The sequence below is a fragment of the Staurois parvus genome, unplaced genomic scaffold (genome assembly GCF_062004578.1).
Source record: "Staurois parvus isolate SC_StPar_1 unplaced genomic scaffold, SC_StPar_1.0 ptg000283l, whole genome shotgun sequence".
Lineage (NCBI taxonomy): Eukaryota > Metazoa > Chordata > Amphibia > Anura > Ranidae > Staurois > Staurois parvus.
In genome coordinates this window covers 8,601,250-8,622,777 of record NW_028318079.1, presented here as the reverse complement: position 1 = coordinate 8,622,777, position 21,528 = coordinate 8,601,250, and the positions used below count along the sequence as shown (strand labels likewise).

The following is a 21,528-nucleotide window of genomic DNA, read 5'->3' as shown; positions in this document are numbered from 1 at the left end:
ATGCAACTCAGTATGGAGCAATTTTGGAACTTTGATGCTATTCCAGAACAATTTTGGCCCCATAGAGTTCAAAGGAATCACACAGAAATTGCACGTATATTCGATTCTGATGCGATCTGGAAAGTGATTTCATGTTTTTTAACCTTCAACTCTTTATCCAGGTAAAGCAGCAACACCTTGACTACTAGGGATGAAACTGCATGAAATCATGTCAAAATCACTCACAAGTCGCACTTCAAATTTATTTATTACAGGTACACTGTCAACTTACGCAGCGCTTTACATATATATTGTACATTCACATCAGTCCCTAACCCTCAAGGGGTGTACAATCTAAGGTCCCTAACTCACATTCATACATACACATACTAGCGACAATTTAGACAGGAGCCAATTAACCTATCAGCATGTCTTTGGAGTGTGGGAGGAAACCGGAGTACCCGGAGAAATCCACGCAGGCACAAGGAGAACATGCAAACCCCAGGCAGGTGGTGCCGAGGTTGGCATATGAACCAATGACCCTAGTACTGCCAGGTGGAAGTGCTAACAATTTAGCCACAATCTCCTCAAAAACGCATTGCACTTGTTTGAACCAGGCCTTAGAGTCCTGGATCGGGATTCTTGATCCAGCTGGTTACAGTCAGATCAGGAAACATCATGGGGTTGATTTACTAAAGGTAAAGAGGCTGTTCATTTTGCCCATCAGTTGAATCAGTGCCACCTAACAGTGCAGCCTCATCAGTGTCACATATCAGTGACTCCTCATCAGTGCAGCCTATCTGTGCCAATCAGTGAAGGAGACAAATTACTTTTTTAAAAACTTTATAACAGAACTAAAAAAGCTAAAAACTAAAAAAAGTTTGGTCTTTTTTGGTTTGTTTAGCAAAAAATAAAAACCCCACTGGTGATTAAATACCACCAAAAGAAAGCTCTATTTATCTAAAAAAAAAGATAAAAGTTTAGTTTGGGTACAATGTTGCATGACCGCACAATTGTCATTCAAAGTATAAGACTACTGAAAGCTGAAAATTGGTCTGGACAGGAAGGGGGTAAAAGTGCCCAGTAGGCAAGTGGATAAACCAGATACAGTGAAGGAAATGTGTTCAGCAGGATTTCTGGCTACCAGATGTCTTTTATACAGGTAACAAATTGAAATTAGAAGCAGTCTCTTAAAGGGAGTGCTGCTAATCTCATTTAATTACCTGTATAAAAGACACCTGTCCACAGGAGCAATCAAACAATCAGATTCCAAACTCTCCACCATGGCAAAGATCAAAGAGCTGTCAAAGGATGTCAGGGACAAGATTGTAGACCTACACAAGGCTGGACTGGGCTACCAAACTATGGCTAAGCAGTTGGTGTAATCATTCGTGAAATAGAAAAAACGCAAAACAACTGTCAGTCTCCCTAGGCCTGGTGCACCATGCAAGATCTCACCTCGTGGAGTGTCAATGATCATGAGAACAGTGAGGAATCATCCCAGAACTACATGTGAGGATCTTGTCAATGATCTTCAGCCACCAAGAAAACAATTGGTAACACACTATGCCGACAAGGATTGAAATCCTGAAGTGCCCACAAGGTCCCTCTGCTCAAGAAAGCAAATGTCTGAAGTTTGCCACTAAACATCTGAATGATGCAGAGGAGGACTGGTTGAAATTTTTGTGGTCAGATGAGACCAAAATCGAGCTCTTTGGCATCAACTCAACAAGTTTGGAGGAAGAGGAATGCTGCCTATGACCCCAAGAACACCATCCCAACTGTCAAACATGGTGGTGGAAACATTCTGCTTTGGGGGTGTTTTTTTGCTAAGGGGACAGGATAACTGCACTGCATCAAAGGGACGATGGACGGGGCAATGTACCATCAAATCTTGGGTGAGAACCTTCTTCCCTCAGCCAGGGCATTGAAAATGGGTCTTGGATTGGTGTTCCAGCATGACAATGACCCAAAACACACAGCCAAGGCAACAAAGGAGTGGCTCAAGAAGAGTGGTTTAGCCATTCTCCACCCCTTAATCCGATTGAAAATCTGTAGAGGGAGCTGAAAGTTTGAGTTGCCAAAAGTCAGCCACCAAACCTTAAGGACTTGGAGAGGATCTGCCAGGAGGAGTGGGCCAAAATCCCTCCTGAGATGTGTGCAAACCTGGTGGCCAACTACAGGAAACATCTGACCTCTGTAATTGCCAACAAAGTATTTGCCACCAAGTACTAAGTCATGTTTTGTGAAGGGGATCAAATACTTATTTCCCTTGTGAACATGCAAATCAGTGCATCATTTGTTAGACATGCATTTCTGCTGAATTTGTTGTTGCTATGCTCTCTCTCAGTGTTACAATACACCATTTGATTTTTAGACTGATCATTTCTTTGTGAGTGGACAAACATTCAAAATCAGCAGGGGATCAAATATCTATTTCCTTCACTGTATAACCAAAAATTATCATTTATTTTAATTATGTATAATTTATTTTTTAATATTATTAGTTTTTTTTTTAAATATACTGCCTGAAGATTTTTTTTTAATACACCATAAAGGCTGTAAAAGCAATCATTTCTCCTACTACGAGAGCTGCAGTTGGTCACAGCTTGTCACATGGTACAAGGCTGTTGTGAATAGCCTTGTAGCGTGTGATCTCTGTGATCATTCACAGATTTCACTAGTAGTTAGCAATGATGTCAGGAAGTGACATCTTGCTTACTACTATTCATGTGATCACTGAGGTCCCGTACAGCGATCAGTGTTCCGCTGTGTCCGGAGGACAAAGCAGACACCGGATCGCGGTACTGCGCACTCCCATGGAGCACACACAGGCTCAAAATGCAGGCGCCATTTATGAACGGCAACCCGCTCCTGCACTGCTCCCGCCCGGCCGTTTACGGACATGTGCTGGACGAGAAGTGGTTAAAAAGGTGACAACACTGTTCATTCTGCAGTGAAATCACACATGTAGACAGGGGATGGATATTGTCCATGCCTCTGTTATTGCATGGTCCACGGTTCAGATTTTAGGTCCTTCTCAGCCCTGACAAAGGGGGACTCCTACAGCACCTGAAACACGTTGACTTTCCTATGAAGATTTTTAAATAAAATCCCATTCTGAACTTTTAGTGGAGGAGTGGTACTTCTATTACTTTTTCTATATGGTATTGCACATCTTTTTATTTTATTTTGCCCACAGTCACATCAACCTATGCTTGGAGGCCAACATTAGAAAAGGTAATGATAAAACATCAAATGTGTTTATGTGTTAAAAATACAAAGTCATAATAATTAAGAGCATGAAGTGACACTGTCATTTTAAGTTGCATTACAGTTAAAAAAAACAAAACAAAAAAAAAAAACATATTTTGTAAATCCAGAAACGAGGCTACTGATTGTATGTGTTTTGGGATCACTCAAATTGTCCCAAAAAATATATTCTGCAGGGAGCTACAGTTAAAAGTCCACAGTGAAATCATGATACAGTTGGAAATGGCTTAGACAATCCTGAAATCCATGTGCAGATGAAACCATGCTTGATGCAAGCAGGTTAATTTTGCATCCTAAGTCCCAAGAGTTCCATTGTCCGCTGGAAGAAGGGCAGGGGTGGAGCCTGGATATGTGCAGGATACCTCCCTCGAGGATCCTTTGGCATTAACAGTTGGTGAAGGTGGAGGTGAAGAGGCATCCGATGCATCAGCTGGCTTGAAAAATGCATCTTACGAAGAATCCTCTCTTCTACCCGCTGGAGAAAACCAAGACAAAAATGAATCCATTTGTTACCACAATGTTCAGTAAACTTCTCTGGTGTTGGATAAATACAATGGATAGGTTTTCCTATTGAGATGATTTATTAAGATGGGAAATGTCTCCACTAGGGACACAAACAACAATACAATTTAAGCAGTGAAGAGGGGTTAGAACATCTGAAATGGTTTACTATCTGCGCCTTTCTGTCACGGTGATAATCCCTTTTATTTGGAGAACAGGAATTAAGGGGGAAGTCTATCAAACAGATTCACAGGCAGAAATAAAAGCCTGACAGAAATGTAATTCTTCCTCAAGCCATCTAAAGCTAGAGAAACATTTTGGTTGAGTTTAAAGCCCAGGCTCACCCCTGCAGCCCGAGTTGTTTTGTTTACTTTTGCCCTGACTGGGTGACCATTTGCCTAGAGTTGAGCTTTCATTTTGGCTGTCTGAAGTGAAATTATGTCTCCCAATGAGTCTGGAATGCCAACGGGGCCCAAATGATTATCATCACTTTTTCCTCTTCAATGCCGTAGTATGTTATTAAATAAAAATATATTTTCTTGTGTTTATTTTTTATTATAGGTCTCGTCATAAACATCATTTTAAACAAAACAGAACTCTAGGCATATACCTACAACTACAATACAGAGGAGATGGTATCAAAAGGTTTGGGGACTACCACTGTTTACAAGAAAGTACTTTGTCTACGTTCACACACTTCCACCTTCAACATAGTCCCCTTGCAAAGCAATACAGCGCTCCCAGCGTTCCGGTCACTTCTGGAATGTGTCCTGGAGGTCTTTTCAAAGCGCATCAAGCACCTTCTGCTATTCTTGGATCTCTTCTTTACGAAGAGGGTGAAGTCTGCAGGAGCCAGATCTGGTGAGTGCAGAAGTGAGATCATTGCAGCCTGGGGTCGAACTTGGCAGCAACATGCCACATGTTCAAATTACACAAGAATAGCCTGGACTGCCTTGATGTTTCTTCAGGGGTGCCTTGGCCAAATGCCTAAAAATTGCCCAAAACCTGTACACAAGCTTGCCTTTTAGTTACACAAAGCCACAGGGTTTTCATTGTGCAACATTATGACCTTCTTAGGTGCCGGCGTCCTGACAACCATCAGTTGAAAAGCAGGATGTCAGCTGCCTGCACAGCATCCTAGTTTGACCCTTCCCTGCCCACCTCCATCAGTGCTGGGGTCATATTAGCTCAGTGATGGAGAAAAACTGAGGGAGAGGAGAAACATGGGAATACTAGTCAGTACCAGTGTGCAAAAGTGTATTTGCTTTGGAAGAATGAATCCCCTCTAATGTTGGGTGTCCTACATGTGTGGATGTTGCTGCGTTATATAAAACTTTTCACTTTTAGAATGGGGTGCCTCAAGACTGTCCATCATTTTAAAAGGGTGCCTCGGGACTGTCCGTCATTTTTAAGGGTGCCGCGGGACTGTCCGTCATTTTTAAGGGTGCCGCGGGACTGTCCGTCATTTTTAAGGGTGCCGCGGGACTGTCCGTCATTTTTAAGGGTGCCGCGGGACTGTCCGTCATTTTTAAGGGTGCCGCGGGACTGTCCGTCATTTTTAAGGGTGCCGCGGGACTGTCCGTCATTTTTAAGGGTGCCGCGGGACTGTCCGTCATTTTTAAGGGTGCCGCGGGACTGTCCGTCATTTTTAAGGGTGCCTAAACTGAAAAAAAGGTTGAGAAACACTGCCGTAGGATATACCGACAATGGCAGCAATGTTGTGGATTGTTCTCCAATGATCATCATGCACAAATTGCCGATTGGTTTCGACATTTTCGAGGGTTGAGCTTGTTGAAGGTCTTCCTGATCTCTCCTCGTCTTCCAGTGATGTTCTTCTGCTCTGCTCTCGTGTGCTACTCGAAACACTTCAAACAACTCATTGCAGCATCGCCATAAACTTTCTGAATCATGTCAAATGTCTCTGTAGCAGATTTGTCCAGTTTCAAACAGAATTTCACGTTTGCCCTTGTTTTTTGTTTTTTTTATTGCAGTAGTTAACACTTACAGACCTTATTCCCCTACACCCCCTGTGACTGAAAAGTGAATAGAAAAGCAGTAGGTTTGATAGGCTGAACTCTGGCACTTCACTCTCTCCTCCTATCGGGATACGCCACAGCAAAAGGAAATGCAGCAAACATTACTGCCATCTTTATGCTGTTTCTCTTACTCCCAGTCTGAGCTCTGCTGTTCGGGGAACACTGAGTCACATTCAGGCACTTACACGGCTTACATTAACCTCTTACCGTTCACGTAATGCAAAATGAGTGGGCTTTAGAACCCACGCATCTCATATATGCGTCCGTGGGAGGCAGAGCTTTATGAATTGAAGGCGTGCTCACTTCGTATACCCAGCACAGTGACCAAGCTATCAAAGATAGCCTTTGGTCTCTATAAGGGCTCATGTACACAGGGTGTTTGGAAAACTCTTCTGAACAATGGAAACTGACTCATGGAACACGTAGGTTAAAAAAACGTCAGTTTAGCTGCATTTGCATACCGCATTTATGCACGTTTGTGTTTAGAAGCATTTTTAAAAGATAACCTCAGGAGACCTTCCCAAACGCCCAGAATGCACTGAAAAATAGTAAAAAATTAACTATTTCAGACATTTTGAGAAGAATAGAGAGCAGAAGCAGAGAGAGCAGTATTTGTTGAGATGACCTGTCTTTTCTGGTTGTATTCACTATGGATCCCATCATGAGCATAATGAGGTGCGTTCTACCATTGTTTCCTTCACGCGAAACCTGGAACTGACTGCGCTGGTGTGCCGGGTCCATTTGAATACATGGAAAACGCTTTGCATGCATTTCTGATGATGAAAAAAGGCTCTGGACAGCATCTGGACATGGAACAGTTAAAAAAAATGCTTCTAAACGCAAATGCTTATAAACGCAGTTAACCGCGTTTACAAGCGTTTGAAACGCTGGTAAAATCTACTCCAGTTTGCCGCGTTCAAAAAAACAACTGGAAACTCAACTGCCTGTAAACGACTCTGTGTACATGGACACATAGGAAAACATGAAGGAGAGTTCATGGGCTGCTGAAAAAAATGCTGAATGGCTCCTGAGTCAGTTTATCAGCTGCAGTGTACATGAGCCCTTAATGATTGGAAGCTGGCAGGACTGGCTCACAATCACACAACCACTGATAGGCAATTGCAATGGTCACACGATCGGCTGGTCTTTCCCACCCACCAGGCATAAAGACCCTGATACAGAGACCCTGGGCTGGGCTGGAAGGGGTTACAAAATACACGGAATGATAACAGAGCTGCATTCAATTGTGTCTTATATCTGCCTGGAGTTCACATTTCGGCAAAGAGCAGCAACGCTTCACATTGTAACATTTTGTATACTGGCTCTAGAACATTATTTATACTGGAAATGTGCCAGGTACTCTTTAAGAAAATCAGCCAAGCATCTACCTGAGTTTGTGGAAGAGCCACATCAAAGGGGATGTAGATGTCCTTTCCCAAAATCTTTGCTACCCGCATGCTGTACGTGTGATCGCCAAGTACTGGACAAAACTTCAGGGTGCATTGAACCAGCAGCTGGTCTTTAAAGACTGAAAATAAAAAGTAGTAAAAAAATATAAAATAATGATAAATGCAAATAATCCTCCCCAAAAGGAGCTATTCCATTTTTACGTGACTGTAAGACAGTGGTTTCCCAACTGCGGCCCGGGGGCCAGATGTGGCCTTTTTCTTGGCTTTATCCAGCCCTTGGGACACTATTTCCCCCACTGTCAGGAACAGTGGGGGATACTGTAATTCCTGACAGACAACGGGACACCCACATTCTCCCCACTGACACCAATGATGGGACACTATTCCTCTCACTAACAAGGACGGGGCACTGCTCCTCCCGCTGACACCAATGACGGGGCACTGCTCCTCCCGCTGACACCAATGACGGGGCACTGCTCCTCCCGCTGACACCAATGACGGGGCACTGCTCCTCCCGCTGACACCAATGACGGGGCACTGCTCCTCCCGCTGACACCAATGACGGGGCACTGCTCCTCCCGCTGACACCAATGACGGGGCACTGCTCCTCCTGCCGACACCAAAGATGGACACTATTCCTCCCATTGACACCAATGATGGGGCACTATTCCTCCCGCTGACACCAATGATGGGGCACTATTCCTCCCACTGATACCAATGATGGGGCACTGCTCCTCCTGCCGACACCAAAGATGGAAACTATTCCTCCCATTGACACCAATGATGGGGCACTATTCCTCCCCCAGTAATAACGATGGAGCACTATTCCTCCCCCAATAATAATGATGGGACACCATTCCTCTCACTGATACCTCCGATGGGGCACTATTTCTCTCACGAATAATGAGGCACTATTGCTTCAACTGACACCAATGAAGGACCACTATTACCGGCTACAGTCTAGCCCCCCTAAAGTCTGAAGGACAGTAATCTTGCCCTTTATTTAGAAATATTGGACACCGCTGCTGTAGATAATGTTCAACACATTGGAGGGGGGGGGGGGGATAAACAAAAAAAGAAAAATGAAATGCACATCTTTTACCTGCTAAATAATGTGCATTTATTATTTTTTTGTAAACGGTAGTAAACTGGATAAAACAATCTTTATGTATCCTTTGTTACTTCTGATCTCCTGCAGCTTCTTCCTGTCTACATGCACTCCAGTGATGGCTGCATGACATTTCTCAGGGTGGGTTTCCCGATGACAGCAGTAGACCATGCCTGTGTGATGTGGGTTCAAACAGCCATTTGTAATCTCTGTAAGAGGTCGTGTTACAGTGTGACAACACAGGAGCACAACTGGTAGACAAAGACAGAGCGTTGTCGCCCTCTAACAGGAAGTGCCTGCACAAGTACTGTACATTCATGGCAGGATCAGCAGGAATGATTAGAATGAAAGTTGCAGATATGAAAAGCTTGTATGTGATTTTAGCAATTGGATTGACATTTAACCTCTTCACGCCGGCCGAACGCAAAAGTGCGGCCTCCCGGCGTCTGGGCCTAGACGCTGAGCGGCTGCACATTTGCGTTCTATTAAAAAAGAACATATGTGCTGAGAGTGCACGCCCTGCGCGCTCCCAGGACACATGTCTGGTACTCACGGAAAGGTCCCGATCTCCACTTTTGATCGAGACCTTTCCCGATCATGTGACTGCGTGTCACGGCAGTCACATGATCCTAAAACCCCTCCCAGCTTCTGAAACCCTTATAAAGGGCCGGGAGGCGCCAGCACCAAGAGGTTAGAGCACTACGCACTCATTGAAAATATACTGTACATGGCCTTCAACCACAGGTGCGCTGCCTTTGCCCTCTGGCCTTGTTACATAGAGCAGTACAGGGGTTCTAGGACATGCAAACGTCTCACCACTGACTATCATTGAGCCTACAGAGCATTTCTGATGTACCTTTCATGGGCTGCAGCTGTAACAAAGAACAACCATCCACAGAGTCCAGAACCTTATAGAATGTACAGGTCTCCTTCAACTCTCTCCTCTCCAGGCTCCCTCTGGATGGATCAGTCACTGGAATGACCTGTACAAAAATCATAAACTGCATCTACACAGAAAAATATTTCAACACATCTGCTTATTTCATACCTCCTTCCCCCAGCAACATGTTAATGACATTTGTAAATAAAATCTTTTCATTGCATACCTTATTTTAGACCCAGTGACATTATCACTGGGTGTCTGTGCTTCTCTATGCAGTGCAGGCAGGTCATAGCTATTGTGAGGGGCCAACAAGGTGCTGTACATACAGTAGTTCCCTGAATACACCACAGCCCCCTGCTTCAGTACTCCTCTCAAGAGCCCTCAGTCCCTAAGAAAACAATGAGCTGGTTCTTGGGAGGAGTTATGCAAATATTAAAGCGTCTTAATTATTGGGAGCAGTGGGCATTCTGAGTCAGGCTTTATTTGTATGCAGACCCCCCCCCCTAGGTAACACCCCCAAGTGTTCCTGAGCCTGCATGATTGGAAAAAACTGAAATCCAATGAATAAAAGGGTTGGGCCAGGGACATTCAGGCTGGGGAGGAAAGGCCTAAAGGGTGCTGAATGTCCTCCAGCCAGAAAACGAGACAGGCCCCATGTGACCTGCTTCTAACGAACAATGGGAGAAGCCAGAGGCGTCCCTAGGTGCGATCACACTTGGTGACACCCCCTCCGACGATCCCCGCAGAATAGATCGGATGTGCAGATTGAGCATAATGGATCAGACTACAATCCATTATGCTCAATCCGCAGATCCAATCCATCCTGCGGGGATCGTCAGCTTTCTTTACAACTTATCTTTTCTTGGAGCGGGTCCGGGACAACTGCGCATGTCCTGGTTTCAGGCACGATCAATAGATCGATTGATCGTGCCTGAAACCAGGACATGTGCAGTTGCTTTAGGGGGACATATCTACATGGGAGACACATCTTGCCGATACACTGGTGTCACCCCGCAGGATCGTCCGCATGCAACCTATACGGGGCGAGACCGGACCCGCTCCAAGAAAAGGTAAGTTGTAAAGAAAGCTGACAATCGTCGGCTTGCTTTACAACTTACCTTTTTGTGGAGCGGGTCCAGTGTCACCCCTTGCGGTCGGTGTCACCCGGTGCGAACCGCACCCCCCGCACCTGCCTCGGGACGCCACTGGGAGAAGCTCACAGTGTGCAGTGAAATCAGAGTAAGCAATTACAGTACAGGAGAGGAGCTGTACAACAACAAGACTGAAGGGAAGGCTGGAGTTCAGCTTCAATCCCCGAAGGGCCACAAGCTGCTCAAATCCAATGAGACATCAAATCAACTTACCAGCCTTAGATCTTTAATACTTTCCTCCTTCAGAGATACTTTTACATCCCCTTCCGCTGGGTCTGGCACTCCTAAAGTGATAACACTGAAAAATAAGTGGCCATTATTTATAAGAAGTCTTTATTCAAATCCCAGCCACGACACTAATTACATGGAGTATGCATGTTCTCCCTGTGCCTGCGTGGGTTTCCTCCAGGTACTCTGGTTTCCTCCCAAACTCCAAAGACATGCTGGTAGGTTAATTGGCTCCTGTCTAAATTGGCCCTAGTATGTGTATGTATGAATGTAAGTTAGGAACCTTAGATTGTACACCCCTTGAGGGTTAGGGACTAATGTGAATGTACAAAAATATATATACATATATATTGCTGCATAAATTGATGGCGCTCTATAAGTACCTGAAATATATAATGAGTAGGATGTGTTAAACGATAACGATATTGTGAACGAAAAATTGTCGTTTTGCATACGAACGATCGATTTTCTATGCGGTGGTATGACAGTCGTACAAAAAAAATCAATCAAGCGCTATCACGCATGAGCGGAAACAGAAGATAACCCGGATGTTTATATCCAAGGAATCTTCGTAAACATGAAGGAAAAATCCAAATGTTAAAAGTAGATTGTGCTAATGAGATGATGAAACCAGAATTCTGCAGATTATATTTTATGTATCACTATTTATGTATATAAGTCATGTAATAAACGATATTATACTCATTGCTGGTAATCGTGTATATCGCTCGTTCTGTCCGGAAGGGCGTGGCTACAAGGTCACACGCACACCGCATCACTTTCACTTGTACGGAAGACGTCAACACTACGTATTGCCCAACAATTTTTTTTAGATTGGTTAATGTGGCCCACGATTTCGACCAGCGAACGAACGCCTCTTGGTCGTCGGATGACCGATCAGTTGATTTTCTAATCGTGTATTCCCACCTTAAGGCTCACCCTTGCCATTAACAGCAGCGTTGTCAGCCTGCTGTGTTCACTCCTTCAGATGGTCATTGGGTTGTCTAACAGTTCTATCAGATAAGCAGCCTAATGGCCAACTAAAGCCCAGTACACATGTACCAAAAGTTGGCCAGTTCAGCAGGAACCGGTCAACTTTCAGCACATGTGTATTGCTGTCTTCAACAGAATCCGGGCTAACAAGAGTACACAGCATGCTGACAATGCGTCTGCTAACTTTGAGGAACCAAAAAAAAATAAAAAAAAATCTAAAACCTTAAAGAGATCCCTTGCAAAGCAAAGCCACAGCTTCATCTACCTGCCCCCTCAACTGTTCTATTTGGCTGCCAGAAACAAAGAAATGAAGCCCTGTGTTTGAGTCTAGAGCTTACACAGGGCTTAGGACTCTGTCTGCCTCCATGTGACATCATTGGTGGCTGTGCGACCAATCACCATTGCTGCAGGTCACATGCTCCCTGTATTTGGAAGTTTTATTATTATAATACAGGATTTATATAGCGCCATCAGTTTGCTCAGCGCTTTACAATATAACGGGAGACAATACAGTTCAATACAAGAGGGTTAGGAGGGCCTGATCCTGGGAGCAGGGGCGGACTGACCATTTGAACCTCGGGCACTGCCCAAGGGCCCGGGGTCAGTAGGGGGCCCCATGAGATGCCCCTGGTACCTTTGTCATAGTCTTTTTTCAGTTTGGGCAAGGACACAGGGGCCCCATGAGTTGTCAGTCCGCCCCTGCCTAGTACTCTACTATCTAAGACGTATGTGTTATTTATGTTTCTTCACAGAACGGCAGTACAAGATGCTGAGTAGACTGGCACAAAAACCTTCATTCAAATATATTCCTCAGTAGCAATCGACTATATAAAACCACTATGTGTACTAAATGCCAGATATTACTTTGTAAAAGCAGCAGTGACATCACTGTGCTGTACAAATCCTATGCATAGAGCAGAGATGTGGGAAAGGTCCAGCAAGCTCCACCCATTACAGGCTGCCTGCAATAAACTACAGGAGGAGGCGGAGACAAGACCAGTCACCCTGCACAAGGAGAGAGCAGCAGTGACCGGTCTTTATTACAGGAAGCCAACATTTCACACTGGAATACTGCACAGATCTTGAAGAAATGCACAAAGCGCACCAAAATACAAGAAAAAATAAACATGACGAATGTATTTAGGCAATATTTACTTATGCCCGAGTTCAGTTGTTGCTTTGCCCTATACAGGCTCACTTGGATTCTTTTGGCATCGTACATAATGCTCACACATCTTGGGTATAACTTACAGGACTTGAAGACACAAACTCACCAGAACGTTGTAAACGGTTTCTTTGCTTTCCGACACCGAGAATAAAAATCTTCAAAGTGCTTGGTTGTCACATGGCAGGTGGAGAGGAGGACGAGCCCGGAGCTCTCCCTACAGGAGAGACAAGGAGAACAGATGACAGCCATCCTACAGAAGTGCACTCATATGGGTTACATGTCTGGTGGGGTGGGACATAAAGATGGCCATACATCACTAGAATGCCTTTTGAAAATGTTATTTCTTTGGCACATTTGTTTCATTTTCTAATGGTTAGTGGAGTCAAGTCGATGTTCGTCTGTGACATTACTGATGAGAAAATTTGAAGGAAGCTCTTGGGAGGAGTTATGCAAATATCAAAATACCTTGATGGGTGTTGCTAGGTGGGCTGTGTTTGCATGCAGATCGTCCTAGGTAATGCCTACATGTAATGCTGAGGCTCCATGATTGTAAAAACTGAATTCCAGAGATTGAAAAGGTGGGCCAGGGAGAAAAGTGCTAGATGATGCTGGATGTCCTCCACTCAGAAAATGAGGCAGGCTCTATTTGAACTGCTGCAGCTTCTAATGCACATCGTGAGAAGCTCACAGTGTGCAGTGAAATCAGAGGAAGCAATTTCAGTCCAGGCGAGGACGTAATCTGGAGCCTAGGGCAGGGGTGTCAAACTGGCAGCCCTCCAGCTGTTGAGAAACTACAAGTCCCACCATGCCTCTGCCTTTGGGAGTTATTCTTGTAATTGTCAATATTGCAATGCCTCCTGGGACTTGTAGTTTGGCAACAGCTGGAGGGCCACCAGTTTGACACCCGTGGCCTAGGAGAAACATGCCAAACTGTCCCCCCGCCCCCCAAGATGTATAACCATTATGTGTCAGCAAAAATCCCCCCCCCCCAAAAAAAAGTAAAAAAACAAACAAAAAAACAAAAACAAAAACTGAGCACTAATTTGCATGCTTACTAGCTATGCATGACCACAGTGCCCAGGGCAGCTGCCCCTCCTGCCCACCCCTTGTCCCGGCCCTGTATACAACTGTGCAAGACTGAATGGAAAGTCGGAGTTCTGGCTGGAGGCTGTAAGAATGTGACTACCATACACAGAAAATAAATAATAATAATATCACATATGTACTTAGGTGCTGCTTTCACAACATGCAGTTCAGGTTCGACCTCCAACAACTGCTGTAGATCCGGTAGTAGAGACACCAGAGAGATCTCCTCTGAAGTTCCTACAGATAAAAGGAAACATTGTTAACAGGAAATGAGAATAGATGACACCACCGCCATACAGGGAAGGATCTGATTGGCTAATACAGACACTGCTCTAACCCCAATCTAATATATTGCTACATGCTGGATGACAGCTGACATCACACACATGTCCCTTTGGGGAGATTTCTCTTCACTTCCTGTCCCGAGGAGACAAAGGAAGTAAGAGGAAATCACCTGGTGTCCCCATTGGAAGAGGTCTTCACTATTCCTGTTTTGGTGACAGCTGTAAAAATTTCCCATTACTTTCTGTCCAAGTGTGGATGGTCATCAGGACAAATAGAGAGGGTGAATCTCCCCAGTATTCTGCACTCCATCTAAAAAAAAGAAAAAAAAAAAAGAAAAAAAAACAAACAATTGGCTTTAGATACTTTAAAGGTTTAGTTCAACTTCTCAGAAAGAAAAAAAAAAAAAAAGAAAAAAAAGGTGACCGAACACCCTGCCTACCTCCCGTTCCCCGTTGTACTGATGAGCTGTCAGTACACACACAGGCGGTGTAGTGTTCCAGAGATTCTCCCTCTTCTCTCTGCAGGGCTTCCGGGATGGATGATTTGTGCTGGTGCTGACCAATCAGAACCATTCTGATCCATCCTGGAAGTGATGCACAGAGAAGAGCAGAGATTTCAAATCACCAGACTGCTATACTGGCTGCCTGGGCACTGACGGCTCATCACACAAAGAGGTAAGTACAGAGGGGACCAGGGGGAAGGTGGGGAGGCTGTACGGTGTAAGTTCACCTTTTCATTGTCTCTTAAAGGTTGAACTTACACTTTAAGCTCCGTTCACACTGGGAGTTTTGAGTCGCGGGCAGAATCAGCGTGATTCTGCCCATGATTTTCATAGCGCTCTGCTATACTGACAATAACTATATTCCCTTCGCACACATTCCTGGCAGTACGGCTCATCAATAGAGGGCGCTGTACTGACTGCCAGCTGGGACTGGAAACACCATAGGAAAAACGTACATATTCAGTGCATTATTGTTTAAAATAATTTATTAAAGAAACAAAAATAGGTATCATACTCACAAAGGTTGGCTCTGAGGAAGAGGTTGCGTCCTCGAAACGCGTTAGCCAGTTGGTCATCCAGGGTTCCATCGTATGGACTCAGATGTTGTTTGGATCATACATCTTGTTCAGTTTGACATGCCTGTGTTATTATGTCTATTGTGAGTATGATACCTATTTTGTTTCTTCAATAAATTATTTTAAACGATAATGCACTAGGTCGGTGCGTTCTTTTTCTGTTTCTCCATTTGTATCCAGTGTATTCGGACCACCCCGGTCTGTTGAGGGCAGCAAGCAGTGCATATTCCAGAAAATTCCAGAACATTCCTATTGGGTCTACTGAGTCCTTTCCTAGCGCAGGAGTAAAGTGTTTGTTGTGTTAAACGTACATATTCGTCAGCACAGCACGGATCTCGATATGGTCCAAAAAGGTTTTCATTCCAAAAAGATCACATCGCAAAGAAAAGTGCAGCATTTCGGAGTCGTTCAGGACCCCTTCGTCACCCCTTCAAATGCCTGATGAAGGGGTCCTGTGAGGCTCCGAAACGTTGCACTTCACTTTGTGATGCGATCTTTCTTTGTGATGCGATCTTTTAGATGCCATTCATTTTAATGGCACCCTAAAGCGTGGTGCGGTTCTGCCATAAACGTAGAGCAAAAATTTGCGCTACAATCACAGCAAACCGCATCGTGCGAAGCTTGTCGCCCAAAAGAAGCTCCTTTTTGGGCAACGAGCTTCACGTGATGCAATTGCAGCACGATTTATTGCATGACAATCGTCGCAGAACCCCACTGCGTTTTTAGGTGCCTTTAAAATGAATGGCATCTGAAATTTGTGTTGTGCGATCTGTCATTTTAGCAGGGCGCTTTGAAATTGCAAAAACTCCCAGGCGTGAACGAAGCCTTAAAGTTGGCAGCAAAAAAAAAATAAAAAAATTTAATATATTCCTCAATAGCCAAATTGAATAAAAATCCATTTGTGTGCACCAAACGCCTTTAAAAACCGGGATATTACTGTGGAAACGTAGTGGTGACATCATCAGTGTGCTGTGCAGAGAGCAGAGCTGTGGGAGGGACCCAACAAGCCCCACCCACTACAGGCTGCCTGCAGAAAACAGTTGGGGGCAGAGACGAGACCAGTCACCCTGCACAAGGAGAGAGAGCAGCAGTGACTGGTCTTTATTACAGGAAGCCAAAGTTTCACTCTGGAATACTGCAGAGATGTGAAAAAAAATACAACAAAGCACAGCAAGATTCCAGGAAGAATGCACAGGGTGAATGTATTTAGACCATATTTGCTAATCCTGGAGTTCAGCTTTCAAGGTTCATGATCCGATCTCTGGCTTACATCAATGTGGAGTGGGGACAGGCTGTCATTACTGTTGTATACAATGGGTGTGTACCTGTGATCGACAGTCCTTGTGGTTTGTTAATGGCAAGGATCGGACCTAAAAAAAAACAGAACAATGCTGTAGTCAGTAAAATAAAAAAGGTATTCTAGATCTAAAACATTCAAAAGAGAGAAACTCAACACCTGGACTTTCAAGAAGGTGCCCCAAGGAGTAACACACAAGATGCCAATTGTAAAAATAGCAGGGGGGGGGGGGGGGGGGGGTCGGAGGGTTACCTCCCCGATTACTCTTTATTAATACTCTCCTAATCATTCTACATCTTTATTCTAGATCTAAATAGGAGAACATTAAGGGCTGCTGGATCACACCAATCACGGCGTGGGAACATACGTGGAAGTGCGTGTTTTCCCACACTGCACAGGGGCGTGCTGCTGGCTACAGATTTGCGGGTGCCACTAATTCTTAATGGTGCCCCCGTGCATCTTGGAAACGTGGGTGTATTCACAGCCACCAAAACACATGGTACCACAGTGATTTGGTGCGAAGCGATCTTAACCCCTTCCCGCCGGAGCCTCCTGGCCCTTTAAGAGTTTCAGACGCCGGGAGGCAGGGCGTGTTTTAGGGATCATGTGACTGCCGTGACGCGTCGGCACGGTGGTCACATGAGTAGGAAAGGTTCTGATCGAAAGAGCAGACCGGGACCTTTCCGTGAGTACCAGACATGGGTGCTGAGAGCGAGCAGGGCGCGTGCTCTCAGCACATATGATTTTTCTTACATGAACGCAAATGTGCGGCCGCTCAGCGTCTCGGCCCAGACGCCGGGAGGCCGCACATTTGTGTGCGGCCGGCGTGAATGGGTTAAAAGTCGCACCTGCCATACTTTTTTTTTTTGCATGGAAACATGCAGAACCATGGGAACCGGTCCTAAAGTCGAAGTTTAGTTAATCATTTGAGCACCGGAAGATTTTACCCCTTTCATGACCGGGTCATTTTTTTTTTTTTTTTGCTATTCAGCACTGTGCTAATTTAAACTGGCAATTGTGTCATCATGCAACACTGTACACAGATAAAATTTATATCATTTTTGTTCACACAAATAGGGCTTTCTTTTGGTGGTATTTGATCATCACTGGGATTTTTGATTATATAAACGAAAAAAGACAGACATTTAAAAAAAAAAAAAAAAAATTTATAATAAATTATATACACACACACACACACACACACACACACACACACACACACACACACAGTTGTGCTCAAAAGTTTGCATACCCTGGCAGAAATTGTGAAATTTTGGCATTGACATTGAAAATATGACTGATCATGCCAAAAATGCCCTTTTACTGAAGGATGATGATCATATGACGCCATTTATTATCACATAGTTGTTTGGCTCCTTTTTAAATCATAATGATAACAGAAATCACCCAAATGGATCAGAAGTTTCCCTCCCCTGGAATGTTTGGCCTTGGTACAGACACACAAGGTGACACACACGGGCTAAAATGCCTATTAGAAGTTAATGTCCCACATTTGTGGCTTTTCAAATTGCAATTAGTGTCAGTGTATAAATAGTCAATGAGTTTGTTAGCTCTTATGTGGAAGCACTGACTAGGCTGATCCATGAGGATCAGAAAAGAACTGTAAAAAGTCCTGCGTAACAAGGTAATGGAACTTTATAAAGATGGAAAAAGACATATAAAGATGTCCAAAGCCTTGACTATGCCAATCAGTACTGTTAAATCACCTATTAAGAAGGGGAAAGTTCGAGAATCTCTTGATACCAAGCCAAGGTCAGGTAGACCAAGAAAGATTGCAGCCATAACTGTCAGAAGAATTCTTCGGGATACAAAGAAAAACCCACAGGAAACCTCAAAAGAAAAACAGGCTGCTCTGGAAAAAGATTGTGTGGTTGCAGCTACAAAAACTGGTGATTGGACCGGAAATGGGAGCAGGTACCTGTCAAATTCGGGTACCCGCTCCCCCCCTGCCCCCCAAAGGTGCCAATCCTTAATGGGGAGCGGGGGAGCAGTCCTTAAAGCGGAACTTCCCCTTTTGGGTGGAGCTCCGCTTTAAAGCGGTTATCCTCCCACAGTGCTGGAAGTTCAGCAGCAGGAAGAGGACAGGGCAGCCCTGCACTGAAGACTTCGAAGGAATCCAGCAGCCTGCACATGGATGTCAGTGGGTGCTCCCAGGTCCGGTAGAGCGCCGTTCTTTGTGGTTTGGTTTACCTTCCTTGTAGACAACATTCTGAGCCAGATGCTGGCACAGCTCCTCCTTGCTGAGTCTACTGACGGTGACGACCCCCGGGTTCCTCAGGATGCTTTGCCGGTCTCGGTCTTCCTTCTTAACCTTCTTTGTTTTATCCTGTGTTTTCAGAATCTCCTGGTACCTACCGCAAGGGAAACAACACCGTGATACATATTTCCCAACGTAACCCTGGAACCCAACAGGGATGCACCAGTGCCGATACAGGTGTCAGTGCCAATGGAGAGAACTTATACTTGTGAAAATGCTCCCAATACCAGACACCAATACTTTGTGGCGCAAAATTACTGAGCGCAAATCCCACTGCAAAGAACCATATGTGATTTGAACAGGAATGCAATGCGATTCCTGTCCAAATCACATGCGGTTTCCCCACTGCTCCTGTGTGAAGCCAAGCTTGTTATCGTAACTTTGAGCCTGAGTTCACATAGGAGGGGTGGGGGAAACCTCCCTGCATGGCGGGTTCCACCAGCTCCTGATCTGACTGTTGACATCAGTGGCTGCGGCTTTGGCTTCTCCTGCCTCTCCCATGGCTCTCTCTCCCCAGCCTCCAACAGTTCCAGCCATCCAATGGACCTCTGCCTCATCCCCCCCTGGTCCCGCTGTACCAGATTGCCGATCCCTGCTGTCAGGAGCGGTGCGGGAAACCTCCCTGCACCCATCCCCGTTGTCACGCAACGAAAAGCCGCTTCACAGGTCTGGGGATTTGCAATCCCTGCGGCTTTCTCGCCTCTCCTTGCAGGGATGACTGTATGGGCTAGGTGGCTACTGATTGGTCAGCACTGTCACATGGACAGTGCTGACCAATCAGTAGCTGTCTAGCCTGTACTGTTATCCCTGCAAAGGGAGGAGAGAAACCCCCAAGGATTGCAAATCCCCAGACCTGTGAAGCAGCTTTTCGTTGAGTGATAGCGGGGATCGGTGCAGGGAGGTTTCCCCCACCCCTCCTATGTGAACTCAGCCTCAAAGTAACTATGACAAGCCTGGCTGTGTGGGAAACCGCATGCAGTTTGGACAAGGAATCGCACCACATTCCTGTTCAAATCACATGCGGTTCTTTGCAGTGTGATTTGCGCCCATTTATATTTATGATGCAAATCGCAGCGCAAAGTATCGGTATCTACCAATAAAAAAAAAAAAAAAGTGTATCGGTGTGTCAATAGAACCTACCTGACCTATAGACGTCCTATGGAGTGATGGAGTCGGAGGGCCCGATGAGACCCCCAGGGCATGACAGGGATTCCAGAACAATCATCCATTTATAGTTTCTTGTACACTTCCAGTTTCCAATAGGGTCAGTTCACGTTAATGTGATTTTCCAGTTGTAGGTGGAGCCTGGCGCTCAGAGTCATCCAATTTTTTCCTGAAGCTGACCATACACTGCACAATCTAATTGTACAATCTCCTTTACATCTGCCATCACTTATGTAGTGCAATGGCCTGCCTGGATACAAAGCGATTGGTTTCATTCAGTGAGTGCACATTATTCATGGTGTTGGGAAGTCTAATGACTGTATAGTCACATTGTAACCTGTATGATGGCCCTAAATGAGGTCATACAATCAGATTGCACAGTGCATGGCTAGCCTTTTACCTCCTGCATTGAGATCTCCCTGTTAAGAGTGCCTAGCTTTGTCCCCGCCAACCTGGAACCCCTCATAATGGGCACAGCAGGTGTACAGACCCGAGAACTCAGCACAGAGACGGTGGGAACCCCTCATAATGGGCACAGCAGGTGTACAGACCTGGGAACTCAGCACAGGGATGGTGGGAACCCCTCATAATGGGCACAGCGAGTGTACAGACCCAGGAACTCAGCACAGGGATGGTGGGAACCCCTCATAATGGGCACAGCGAGTGTACAGACCCAGGAACTCAACGTAGAGATCTCACTAATGTCTACCAAACTCTGAACTCTCAGTTTAGGGTGGAAGGACACATGCTTCACCTGCTATCCATGCAGGAGTTACAGGCGGTGCACTCCATCTGTCCTCTCATGTCCCCATAATTATCTACATAAAGGACTCACCAGGGCACTGAGTGCCTCCTCCTTGCAGAGGGGATGTGGAGGCCAGTAATGTGACGGATCAGCCCACACACAGGCAGACAGGTCCTCTTCCAGGGCAGAGCCATCACCTCCCTCTACCCATCAGATGTCAGCACAGCCCTACCCATGCCGAGGTGGATGGCTGCAGAACGGAACTCTGTTTTCTACAGGAAACACGTGACCTCCACTTTTTTTTTTTTAAATGAACTTTAATGTAAAACACTGGCAAAGTCTACAGAGTGGAGCTCCACTCGACAGAACCCGTGTCCTCCGCTACAACTTTTTTTGAATTAATTGAACTTTAATGTAACAAACAACTCATAGACACAAGGCAAGGAAGTGGAGGTCACGTGTTTCCTGTCACATATTGCCTGTGTATATTTTTCAAAGGGGCGTAGCTGCAGACTGGAGTTCCACTCTGGACAGGAAACGTGACCTCCACTCCAACTTTTTAGTGGACTCCACCTTTATTCTTTATTTAATGAACTTTACCCACTTGCCCTCCAGATGATTTGCCCCCTTTCCTGACCAGGCCATTTATTGCGATACGGCGCTACGGCGCTGCATTGCTTTAACTGACAATTGCGCGGTCATGCAACGCTGTACCCAAACTAAATTTACGTCCTTTTTTTCCCACAAATAGAGCTTTCTTTCGGTGGTATTTGATCTCCTCGGTGTTTTTTATTTTTTTGCGCTATAAACAAAGAAAGACTGAGAATTTTGAGAAAAAAGCAATATTTTTAACTTTTGTTATTAACC

At 45.1% G+C, this 21,528-nt stretch overlaps 1 protein-coding gene across 1 annotated transcript; it reads right to left on the bottom strand.

The window, feature by feature from the left end:
• Positions 1-228: 228 nt before the first annotated feature.
• On the bottom strand, positions 229-20,957 carry LOC149458594 (mitochondrial mRNA pseudouridine synthase Rpusd3-like). Its single transcript, XM_089682074.1, has 9 exons — positions 20,752-20,957; positions 18,686-18,846; positions 16,503-16,547; positions 13,956-14,052; positions 12,836-12,943; positions 10,554-10,638; positions 9,163-9,289; positions 7,178-7,317; positions 229-3,727 (listed from the first exon to the last, which is right to left on the bottom strand). Exons 1-9 carry the CDS (start codon positions 20,853-20,855, stop codon positions 3,533-3,535), a joined length of 1,062 nt encoding a protein of 353 aa, XP_089538200.1. The 5' UTR covers positions 20,856-20,957; the 3' UTR covers positions 229-3,532.
• Positions 20,958-21,528: the final 571 nt, after the last annotated feature.